Below are 13,431 nucleotides of genomic sequence, written 5' to 3' on the forward strand. Positions count from 1 at the left end.
AAAGTGACTTTGCAGACAATGTAGTATTCATCCTTATGCATAAAGATCCATATGTTACATTAACCAAACATGAACATATCCTTAGCAATGTTCACAAATCATTGCGTGAGAAGCAGACCAACATTTTTATTTTCAAACACAAGACAGAGCCTGCTTCCTGTGCTGATCCATTTACAGGATGTGGTCTTCACTTACCACGACCTTCCCTCCAATCCCCTGACTCTTGACAGTGACTCCCAGCCACTGGTTGTCTTTGCTCTCTTTGTTCAGATTCACTAAGGGAAAATAAAGAAGGAAATAGCAACCATTGGAGTTTCCGTATTGTAATGCAATCAGGATCTGAGCCACAGGAAGCAAACAGCACTTTGTTATTCAATTGTGATCAAAGTTCAAATTATAGATGATAAATCACAAAATATCATTCAAATTTAGAGTCAGTACATTTGAATGGCAACATTCGTTAGAAGCTTTTGAATAAAAAGGTATATTGGCATTCACAACAAGCAACATAATTAATCTAGAAGAGTTTATTCTGATGTCACAGAATAGTCCAAATGAAGTCACGGATAATCTCAATGGAATTTCAGGAAAACAAAGTTCAAGGAGTCTAAATAATGTTTTCCCATTATCCATTAATCTGCCATTTGGGTGATAAAAGGGCAGAAAGTAGTGCAAAATACTTGATGTAATAAGATAATAATTAGAGCATATAAATTGGTTGTTTTATCTGACAAACAGTTGAACACCTAAAAGTATTTGGTTTACTATCAAAAAACACAAAAAGCTATAATAAAAACAAGAAATACGGCAATATTCACATTTGAGTAGCTGCAATAATAATGTTTGCTTGCTTATCATTTCAGCTCAGCTTTACTCACCGTCTCCATCAATATCCACCCTCTCACAGTCGTACTCCTCCGGTGTGATTGGACACTTGAACAAGGCTCCGGGCCGGCTGCCCCTCAATAGGCCCTGCCCCGCTGCCTGAGGCGCCCCCACCAGGATCCTGAAGAAACATCACAATGAACATTTCATTATAATACATAAGATAATAAAAGACTGACTGCTGATCTCACAGTAGTGTGTGTGTGTCATAGATTCATGACAGAAACTAAACATCTCATGTGAGTTTGTTTGGTTCCGTTAAAACAAGGTCCGTTTTACCGGTTAGTATGGTATGTTTGGGCCGGTGTGAAAACTGTGAATTAAACCCTGGTGCCTAAAAAACAACCGAAACGTGACTGCTTTAAAAAGTTTGTCTTCCAAGCAGACTCTGTTGCTTTTTCTTTGTGTTGTGAAAGCAAACAAACCAACAAGATGATTCTGGAATTTTAGCGTGACTAAACCACTAATAAATCAACCTGAAATCTGTTCAGGAAGTGATACTCGATCTGTATACTATACCCTACTTAATGCAAATCAACATGAGCTGGTATAACTGCTGTGCTTGTAACCAACTCCATGTACTTTGTTGGTTCATTAACTCCAATAAAAAGTATGTGACGATCCCGCAGTAATAAGCTTCACACCAGTCATCTGGGTTCATGCAGTGGGGGTTTTGTACAGTCTCTACCTGTTAGTCATTTTTCATATAATTTGTAGTCAAATAATAATAAATAATTATAATGCATAATTCATTATTTCTTCATCATTTATATATATATATATATATATATATATATATATATATATATATACTGTATACAGAAATGCTGCATACAATCGTCAAAACTTGAGTTAGCTGTCAGTCCGTATAACTTCTTGTTTGCTCCTCTGGTTCTGTGTGAACAAGAACCAAAACCAGAGCTAAAATGCAACACTGTGTAATTTGTTTCTGTTTGGTTCTGGCTAAATGTCTGAAAACACCCTTAGTACTACTACTTGCAAGTTAACTGTAGTTGCAGTGATTAAACCCTATTATTAACACTTATTTAAAATGTTACTGGTGGCACCAGTTTCAACCATTGCAGCCTCAGCTGACCTCAGCCACCATTACTGTACAAACACCTGCAGCTCAAGCTATAAAAAGTCCTGCTGAGACCGAAAATGTTATTTTGACTTTAAATTGATTCAAAGCAGCTCTGAGGCGTCTGCATGTACCGTATCGGGTTTGCTGATCACAGGCCATCCTTCCCTATCATAGCAAGGAAAAGTTTTATTCTCTGTGAGGTAGGTGATGATATTTTGGGGCCAGTGTCACTGCCCCTCTGCCTTATTAGGAGCGGCTGATTCAGGCTAGGATGCTATTTAAAAACCGACTGTTGAGCCACATTCCACCCAACACTGTCAGCCATGGATATGCATGGAAGCGAGACCTGGGGAAACAGAGGCAGAGGAGCGAGATCGGAGAATAAAGAGAAGATTGTAAGATGGGAAAAACATTTAGAGGAATCAACCATTAAACTGGGTTCCACAACAACAGCTGCTTTCATAAACAGCAATTATAACAATGACGTAGGAGTAAAAACTATAAAATGCATTTGTGAAAGCTTCCCATCCCCAGCCCCCCTCATATCTCATACCGTGTTATGTGTACACTTAAATTAGAGTTATCGCTGAGGCTGGGAAGTATTTTGACTATAAATACAGTGTAGCAAGTTGATAGCGCTGCATGAGAAGAAGGAGGCGTAGACACAGACACTCTTCAACAGGCCATAACAGCAGCAACACATCATACTTATTTTTACACCCCACCGTCTAACTCATTTTACGCCATGACAATAGCAATCGCCCTGACTCAATATCTTGTCTTCTACCAGTGTAACAAAAAACCTTGGTCCTCACTTTCATCCTCGCCACCATGACACACTGACAATAAAACTACCAACTCATACCACCCAGACTGCCAGACGGCTGTACCTTCTATTTTCTTCTCTTCCCTGACAAGAGCTTCTGTTGAGGTGCAGCCGTGCGTTGCCTCAGGGATGATTCCCCTCACCTTAATGAGTGAAAACCCCCAACAGATCCCCAAAGCCAGGACATCTCGTGTGAAATAACACCTGCCACACACCACCGGTGGCCCACATGAGAAACCCTGACCAAACGGTATTAAGAAAACGCAAACATGTTAAACAAAAGGGGATTTAAGAGGAATAACATATCACAGAGTAAAAAGAAAAGAAGAAGAAAAGATACGATCTGATCCCTCTTATAGCTCGACATTCCTGGGGAGCTCTGGTTTATGTTGAGGAGTTGAGGTGATACCCATCATTCCCCCCGACATGTGTTAGACACACTGGCAGGTGTCAGGGTGTAAGGTGGGAGGTCTGTGAAGATGTAATACCGCCAGAGAGAGTTGGACGCCTCCCAACCTGCCCATGTGCCTAAACATTATATTCAGCCAATTTAGACTGATTCAAATGATTCTTCAGGGAGAGCACACCTCACAAGACAGAAAGTATATGCAGCAATGAAACAAAACGATTAGGGCCCAGGCCATCTTTCACCAAGAAGTATCATACTACTACTAACCAGACACACAAGACAAATAACTTTGAAATGTGGCTGAGAGACAGAGACATCTGTATCTGTTCATATTCATGGAACTTCAGTCAATGCAGATGGCACATACCTCATTGTCATATAAGATAATATAGAAGATCACAATACGCCTATGCCTCCATAATCTCAAATATGAGAAAATAATTCAGATTAAACGCTTCGTCGACTCAATAATAAGTTGATTGCTAATCGATTGCCAATTGTTTTGATACTCGATTTCAATCGTTTCATAAAACAAAAATGCTTAACATTCGCCAGCTCCAGCTTCTCAGTATAAGGATGTGTTGCTTTTCTTTCTCTCATGCCATAAAAACTGTATTGTTTGAATCTCTTTGGTTTCGGACTATTGGTTGGACCAATCCAAAACATTTGTCACCTCGGGCTTTTGGAAATTGTGATTGAAAGTTTCACTATTTTCTCACATGGTCAAATGTCAAATGAATGGAATGAGGGAATTCATAAATAAATAAATAAAAAGGGCCGGATAAGGATTATTTTTTAAATGAATTAACATTTGAAAAAGAATCCTTGTCCGGCAATTTGTATTTATTTAATTATTAATTCCCTCATTCCCTTCATCTTTCCCTTAAATGAAAAGCATCTTTGTATAAAAATGTTGTCTAATTTAAAAAGAGATAACAAGATACAAGAAAACAAGGACATGTTGTCTGGGTGTCCTCAACAAATCGTCACAGCCCTGAACATTTTTAAGTTAATCTGTTTGTAGGAAGTTCAGTGAATGAGTAAGTCAGAATACTCCTCAGCATACAGACAGACACACATGTCCCAAATTTGACACAGATAAAATGTCATGGCCGAGTAATGCTTTCATGTGTTTGCCCTTTACCCACTGCTTAGCTCACTTCATTGTTCAGGGTTGAGTCAGACAGTCGGATCTTGCTCCCCACTGCCAAGCTCATCTTTACCATTTGACACGTGTGTGTGTGTGTGTGTGTGTGTGTGTGTGTGTGTGTGTGTGTGTGTGTGTGTGTGATATATATATATATCTATATATATATATATATATATATATATATATATATATATATATATATATATATATTGCCAGGTTGTATACACAGAGTACATAATGCACCTAGGTCCTGCCTGCATCAGCACCCACTCCGACAACCAGATTAAGTCTACATCCACACGACTACGTTTTTGTTTAAAACCGGGTTTTTAAAACAAAAATGATCTCCTTCCACAGAGGTGTTTCAGTATTGTTTATGAAATGATTTCCCGCCATACTAACTCGCCTGAAAACGAATATCACATAACTATTTCCGTACACTGAGCGTGCGGGTGCCGGTGTAAACAGGAAGTGGATCGGTTGCTTAGGTAGAGAAAATACGAGAGTATTAAAGTAGCCTTTAATAAGGAAAGGTAGTGCTTGAGTTAAGATCTTCCTCTAAAATCTTCCTCCAGAAAGTTTTTAGAAGTTTTATTTTTCAGACATAGTTGCAGGTCTTTCTCTATCTCTCTATCTCACACACACACACACATCAAATTTACTTTAGAATTAACACTTACAACTCAAAGTGTATTAGATTATGGGTCAATAAATTTGGTCAGCCTACGTCTTTCACTCGTTTCGTCTGTTTCCTTGTCTGTTTTCACATTCGTATACAGCTCTGTCGCACTGGAGAACATTCATGCTTTTGTTCGTTTACAGTTTCTGTGTGGACAATATAACAAAATAAGCATTAATAAGAAAAGGAAAGTCTTCCGTTTTGTGTCCATTGAGATGCTGTTGTTAAATTGCTATGATGTTGACCATGTACACCATCTTAGTTTAGTGTGTTTACCTGCTAACATTTGCTAATTGGCCCTGAGGCTGATGGCATTACTGCCCATGGAGCCATGGTACAATTAGGGAACAATAACTGAAATGGTGATTCATAACCCCACCCTACACTGTCAAAGAGATCCTCCTTGTTTTTTCCAGCTAATCATCACAGACACAAGACAGTAACACCCGGGACTCTCATTGCACTACACTCGGACCCATGTGTTCATTGAGGGGAGCATGTGCAGTGACCCCAACACTCTCCACAATCTTGTCCACCCCTCCCCCATCTAAACCCCATCCATACACATAATCCCATTCTCCTTCACTCCTTCACTCCTCCCCCTCTCTCAGGAGTCACATCCATTCGTTCAGCTTCCAATACAGATTGAGAGTGAGAGACACACTGGACAACAATACATCACACATGTAACCAATATTTGGACCAGCATCCTTTCTCTAAATATCAAGAAAGAAACCGTCCAAAAAGACAAACAGCTACACCGAAAGCCTTTACTCATGCCCTGGCACTTGTAGCTTGTAAAATCGTATGTAGTCAATTTGCATGTGTTCTATTGCGGAATGCATGCTTCCTAACGGGTTAACAAATTCCACAACTCTCGTGTCGCTAAAAACCTTTTCAAAACATGTTGTTATTCTCCAAAGTCCTCTGACGTTTAGTTGAAAATAAGGCTGCCTTTTCTTTGTTACAGAAAACACCCAGCAAAAGCAGCATATAAACACACCACTACCCAGTCAAACAAGACACAGAAACATGCGCCAACATTTTAATTTGTAATACAAAGATAATTCCTGAAATCCTGTTTTGTTTGTTTTTACAAAAAGAGAGGACTTCCACTCAAAAAGGAGAGATGTGTGAGAGAGATAAAAGACTGGGAGGCAGATCAAACATGATGGCCACACAAGCTCAATTTGTTAAGGGCCTCAATGTGACAGCATATCATCCAAACAAAGTGCTTAAGGGGGCAGAAGCTTTTTCACACTTAAACATAAAAAGCAACTGAAACATTTAAAAGTGGATACAAACGTTTTTTTAAACCCAACCCTTCCCTGGAATTTTCCAGACGAGGGCCTTTCAAAATGTTGAATCAAATACACCCTAAACATTTCTTATATTTACTTTCAGGACCATTTTAGTTGATCCCTCCTAATCTGCCGGCTCACACTCTTTGACATCTGTCTGTCGGACAGCAGCAACGGGCTGTTGCTGTATAGACAGTGGCTCTGCAGGACCAGCATGGGGGCCAGGGGCTCTTTAGGCCTTCTGTTACCCTGAGGCAAGACTGTGACCTCTGACCTGGACACACAAACATGCGCACACACATGCTATATACATGCAAAGGAAATGTGCAAGCATGCAGACTTTAACTGAGGCATGAGTGTACAAACAGACCTGAATATTTGTTCATAAACTCTCACACCCACACCCACACACACACACACACACACACACACACACACACACACACACACACACACACACACACGTACGCACATGTGCAGATACACACCAGACAACAGCAGGCTGTATAACAACTGTGTAAACTAGGGATCAGCACACTGACTGTAGCCTGTCCAAAAACGTCGGCTGTGACAATCAGTCTCGTAAAACAAAGCTGTTTCAGAAAATGCCTGCTTTCACACCTGACTTGTGCTGATGAGAAAATGACAGCTGGGAATGAGGTGACCGAGCTGTGAATCATCACGTTTTTAACATCTTAACTCTTTCCCACTCTGGGCAGTGGAGGAAAAAGGGTTGGGTAATGCACAATAAAGGGCAAAACGTGATACAGAAACAGCTGCCATGCCATGTCAAAAACCCCTTTGGGAAATTGTGGTTCACTGCGCCGGACGTGACTCAACTTCCTGCTTAAACGATTTGTTCAAGGACAATCACAAGGGCAGTTTATATCAGTTTAAAACAAACAAAAAACACTGGAACTTCTACTATTCAGGAAGGAGAATGGTGCCTTCAGAGGACAATGGTAATCCCATCCTCACTCCACATGCATCTTTAACAACCCCTCAGCCCACCACCTGCTCCACTACTGATCAATAAGTGAATATTTCCAGGCATAGATGGTGTAATGATTGGCCCTTAGGTACAAAGTGTAAAGAGAACATAACCCTTACACCATCCCTTTTCATCTCGTCCTTTTCTTCTCATCCCCTTATCCACTCATCCATCTATTGATTTGTCTATCTAGACCTGGTTCTGATACTTTGACTCTATTTTAATCGCTCTTTCCGCCCTTTATTGTCCATCCATCCATCTTGTGGGAGGGCTGGGACAAGCAGCATGCAATGGGTGAAAAGCAGAGACACACCCTGGACAGGTCTATCACACAAACAGACAAACACATTCAATAAATCACACCTGAGATCAGTTTAGAGTTTCCAGGCCACATCTGGAGGAAACTAATCATGTTCACAATGTGTGTGATTGTATAATAATGCAAGACTCAGATGCAGAGAGGGAGAGAGAACGTGACGTGAGATAGAGGACAATAATTAGAAGACAGGGATTAATTTTCCACATGATTACAAAATGAAGATTAGAGTGATATTCACTGCTTTACCATATAGTTATATCACTGTCTATTCTGCATTCTTTCTACATCAGTCAATTTTTTTTCAAATCTAAGTAGTATTTAGTTTTATTTTCCAACATGGAGAAATATGTGTTGCAGATGATGTATTGTGTAAAATAACAATTATGCTAATTTAACCAATGAGTGATCGAATGATCGTATTATCTTAATGTTTTATGATTTGAGGTTTATGGTTTTATTTTGTGAAATGTAATCTAATATCCTCTCAGTTTGCAATATTGGTTAACATCATTTTATCAGATCATATTTCATATTAGCTCTTATTCTCACTTTAATAAGCTTACGTTTTGTCTGTTCAGTTAAAGTTTGCTGTGCAACAGTTACATCTGGTGCTTACAGAATGTAAAAATGTACTAAAAATAATCTCTACTTAAGAACTAGTTAGTGTGGTGCAGCTTGTTTTAATTCAGTGGTGTGTACATCTCCACACACATACAGTATGTGGGTTGAGTCTGAATTTACAAAGATCTTGTGCTTCTTAAACAAAGTTCACAGATTCACAAATTCACTTGAACCCGATACAAGATCCCAGCAATGACAGCACATGTCAACATTAGTGGAGCGCTTAAATGTTTGAGGAAATTAGAAAAGATAAGCAAGTGACTGTGATAACGCAAAGGGCGTTAAGATTTGTATCAACTTTAAAGTAATTATACCGTTTGCACCCAAAGACTTTCCTGTTTAATGAATCAGGAAATCTCTTTTAATAACTACAAACAAAAAGCCACATCTATTCTAATTTCCTCTTCCTGTTTGCTTTTCCCGGCTTCTTTCAGATCACAGTTCTTTATCAGTTCCCAGTAGAGCCGCCATCAGCTGATTGATTAAACTGCATCTTTTCCAGAATGGACACACACACATAAGCGTGGACATACGCGCACACACACATATTTAATCAAAGGGAAGGCCATCCATGATTTATTCATCCCTGCAGCTCCCGTCCCTATCAAACCTGCAGTCCCTCCCCCGCGTATAGTTCATACCATATTCATATCAATGCTTTAACAGCTGAGTTTAAAAAAAAGAAATCTAAATAACATGGAAAGAAAACCTAATAGCAAAGTCAAACATGAGTAATTAACACAAATATAATAATAATAATAATAATAATAATAATAATAATAATAATAATAATAATAATAATAATAATATAATAGTATAATAACGTGTATGCAACAAAATACCAGAAACCTTCTCAGGACTTTATCTGCCAACTATCTCTAAGTGCAGATGCAGAATCAACTCCTGTTCCTCCTACACTGCCAACATTTTATCTGCACCTCCATCCGATCTAAGTTGCATGTTTCCTTCCTGACTCTGCAGATTGTCGCTCTGCTTTCAGTGAGCACGTGGTCCGCAGAGTAATATTCCTGAAAGCTCTCGGCCAGGCAGCGCTGCTTCCCACCGAGCTTTTGTCCAGGCAGCCCAGCGTGGAGGAATGGGAGAATGTTAAATAGACAGAGAGTAAGTGGGAGCTAGTAAAGAGCATTAATCGTATGTGTGTGTATGTGTGTGCGTGCCCGACTGCAAAGCCCATGTTATATACCCTTTGCTCCTTCTGATCTCTCATATAAATAAGCACGGCAACAGCGTGAGTTCCTACATTTACGAGGCTTTCACATGAATGGCCCCTAGAAGATTTAGCAACAAGAGAGCAAGGGAGCAAGAGAAGAATCATGAATTTAATTAAGGAGGGAAAAGGGGGAAGGTACATTCTCAACTCTTAAGCTGAAGCTGAAAAAGCAGCTTTTATTTGGCTATTTTAATGCAAATTAACCCACATAAATTCTTCATTGTGTTATGAATGTGTGAGGCAGTTATGCTGGGCCCCATTTACACACATTTATGTGTTGAACAATATAAATGGTACTGGAAGGTACAGAGGGCATTGTGTTTTACTCATGGAGCCAATAGCCAAATGCAGTTCAACAGAAAAATTCAAAGTAAGCAACTAAAAGTTTAGATCAATCATCCCATCTAACACTTCACATGAAAACAAATATGGGCCGTCTGTTGACTTAAACCGGCACAGTGCTGAGTTTCTTATCTTTTGCAGCCTAACTGTTTCTTGCAATCTCTGCAAACTTTTGAATGTCATCCAAAAATCCCTTCCACGCTCCACTCTTGTTTTTAAGCTGTGCAAATCAAGCCTCCAGTTCACTAAGAGGATTTGTTCAACTTTAGAAATCTCTGTTTTAGATTCTTAGTCAGCCAGAGAAACAGAAGTGCGGACTATATGTCTGGGATTATATCGGCTACCTGAGGCCCCACTGGCACTGAGAGTCTCCTCAGAAAGGCCCCAAAGCAGGTCCATGGTAAACATGAACTCTGCTGCAACCTGAGACTTTCAACTTTCCTTCAGACAGCGATACAACACAGTTAACCTTACTTCTACTGACATCAACAGTGACCAATCTGATCAATCACACTCTAACAATGTGGTCAATGTGTGGCTGCACCCGAAAACCAACTGACATGGTTCAGGGAAAAGGCATTGTTTATTAGTTTGCCAATAAAGTCCAGAAAGAGGTAATTACTGCTTCAATTAAAAACATAACACAAAGGGACAGCTAACCATTGGGTCAGACTGAACACAATAGATGTCTATCAAGGCCAGATAGAGATCCATCATAGATGATGTGTGACCTACATCAGAACTGCCTTCCCCCACCTTTGTCAAAGCCCTCTAAAAGAAAGAGAAATACATTTTCACTAAATCAAGAGGCAGTGATCAATGTAAAGAAATTAAGTGAGTCTCAATGTCTTCCAGCATACATGTTGGGAACATTATGATTTACAAGCCTTTGGTAGTGGGCTAAGCATTTATATATTCAAACTGCTATATGCTATACAATGTTTTCATGGGTTTATTATAAGTATACTGACGTGTGTGACATTAAAAGCTTGCAGTATGTAGATCAGCTTATCCTGAATATAGACTATCAGCAGAGCAACATTGGGTTTTTATTAGCCATGCTAGCAGCGTTGCTCTAGGAATGGCAATGAGGGACAGTATGTTGGTCCACCACATTGGTGCCAACTGAAATATCTCAAAGGATGAATCTTAATGACTTTGGTGATCCTTTGACTTTCAATCTAGCACCAGCTGGAAGATGAGTCGGTAACTATTGGAAGGGTTTCCATAAACTTATTTGGTCCAAACATTCATACTCCCATCAGGATGAAGCTTTTACAACTTATTGTGTTTTGAATATTCTCAAAGGTATCATGTAAGATATAATAGACTTGAATGTATTTTACTGTTAGGCAGAATTACTATGAAAACATTTCAGGGAGATTGACAGTGGCGGGATAAAGCTCAGGGGCTTCCTGACTCCACCAGGGAGTGAACTATTAGCGGAAGCACTTCTCATTGCCGTATAAATAGCAGACGCACACATAACTCAGACTGAAATACCCTCTCATCTCATCCTCTGTCTGGCATCAGCAGCGGTAGAAGAAGCTCCATTAATTCAGAGTGAGGCCTTCAGGACAACAACAACAACCAGAGGAGATGATATAGAAAGTTTCGAAGAGGCTCTTATGGAAAACTTTAACTTCCTGCCATGTACACGTCACTGAACCGGATCTCATTACAGCACATTGGTCAATATGAGATCATTGTGTCACATTGGGTTGACCTTTGCTGCCATACTGAATGTTTGGGGGTTGACATGCGCCCGTGCTGAAGAGAAACTGTAAAACTGAACAAAAAGACATTCATTCCATAAACCTGCCGGCTATATCTGAAACTGAATGTCTGTGCCCCAACATTGTATGATCCTGCCTTTGAAGACATACACATAACTTCTCTGATGCCAAACTCTCTGAAGCAAACTCCAAAAGATCTGTGTAACTCGAAAACCAGACACGGTGAAACTCTATAAGTGTGACAGTATGACTAAGCTGATTTCTATTTAGCACTTTAATGTTACGGGTGGTGTGATACAGCCATGACTAAGCACCAAACAGAGCATCAAAGGAGTAATATCATTTTCACCATTGAATCCAGCATTACAACACACAATGAGGACGAAACACTACGGCCACGGGGGACAGTAACCCAAACCATAATAATATAATGAGAAAATGAGTCTAGGGCATCGAATTACAGTAAGTTGAAGGAAAATTGTTTTAAAACAGAATTTCAGAAGTGCAGAGATAATGGGAGCACCTTGGAAACTGAACTCCCAGATCTGAACTGCAATAACAGGGATAGGACACTATTATGAAGCACTATTATGATGTACTATTCAGACAGGAAAGATAATTGCTCTGTTGCTTTCTGAATAATACATTTATGATACTGAGGGTGCAATAACATCAAGTCGATGTGTTTTGAAGTCGTACCGTCCCAAAGTGCTGATGAAATCATCATGTCATCAGAGGTGTACCAGTGAGGACTCAAAATCATGATTATCGAATCTTTTCTGGGAACTTGAAGGTTTGAGGAAAAAGCACATTTACACTTTAGATTGATGGATATTAAATTGACTCTTTTTGCACTTGATTACATTTTTGTGTTTGTTATTATATATATATATATATATATATATACATATATATGTATATATGTATATATATACATATATATGTATATATATATGTATATATATACATATATATGTATATATATGTATATATATACATATATATAAATAATGGGCACTGGTTGTGCCGATAAAGTTAAAGTATGTAAAATGACAAAGTCAAAATGATAAGACAAGAAAGAGGTTGGTTATATTGACGAACCTATAGCACAGATCATTATCAACCGACTTTAAATCTTCCTTAAAGAGGTTTTCCAGCGAGTTTGAGCTCACTGATTAGCTGCTTTGGTTTATTCTCACCAGTTGACATCGCAACATTCCGAGGATTAACCCTAAATAAACTTAACATTAGTTAACGGTTCTTGTCCTGCTCGACACCAAACAGCAGGCAGACAGAAAGAGTTAGCTACTAGCTAGCTGGTGAACACAGTGGAGCATTTAGCGTGGCCGTATTCACAGGGGTCCCTTGACCTCTCACCTCAAGAGTGAACGAAAATAGTTTTTATGGATACCCAAGAGTGTCCTCTTTAGAGACATGCCAATTTTATGATAATGTAATTTAGTTTGGGGCCAAAAACAAGCATATATGTTGTCTTTTGGCATTTGTTGTGTAACAGTCTTGGAATTGGAAGTAGGGTATGCCTGGGAAACCAAAATTATTGTGGATCCAATGAGCCCAATTGCCTTCTTGTGTGATGAAAAGTAGCCATTTAATTGTAGTATGACTTTTTTTTAACTTGATATACAATTACCGTATCTGTTCTGACCTCACAGCTGGAACTTTACAACCACAAACTAGAAACCTATAGCATGCAGAGGATGCACAGCTTTCCTATGTTTATGGACAATAAGGTGTATCTGAGCAGTTTCCAGAGCAAAAGTACACATCATCCAATTGCTGGAAAAAAGTTTTTTATGCAAAATCACAATATCAATTGTTCTTTCCCCCACTATTACT

The 13,431-nt window shown here is 39.2% G+C and overlaps 1 protein-coding gene across 1 annotated transcript in view; it reads right to left on the reverse strand.

Annotated features, from left to right (window-relative positions):
* The window catches only part of itga7 (integrin, alpha 7), a gene marked incomplete at its 5' end in the record, with an annotated part of 32,899 nt that overhangs the window by 17,195 nt on the left and 2,273 nt on the right, over positions 1–13,431 (reverse strand). The window contains 2 exons of the mRNA XM_079218683.1: positions 196–275; positions 879–1,006. Of these exons, the coding sequence (XP_079074809.1) occupies positions 196–275; positions 879–1,006 (208 nt within the window). The remainder of the gene's footprint in view (positions 1–195; positions 276–878; positions 1,007–13,431) is intronic.

This window comes from Taurulus bubalis (genome assembly GCF_910589615.1).
Source record: "Taurulus bubalis genome assembly, chromosome: 5".
Taxonomy (NCBI): domain Eukaryota; kingdom Metazoa; phylum Chordata; class Actinopteri; order Perciformes; family Cottidae; genus Taurulus; species Taurulus bubalis.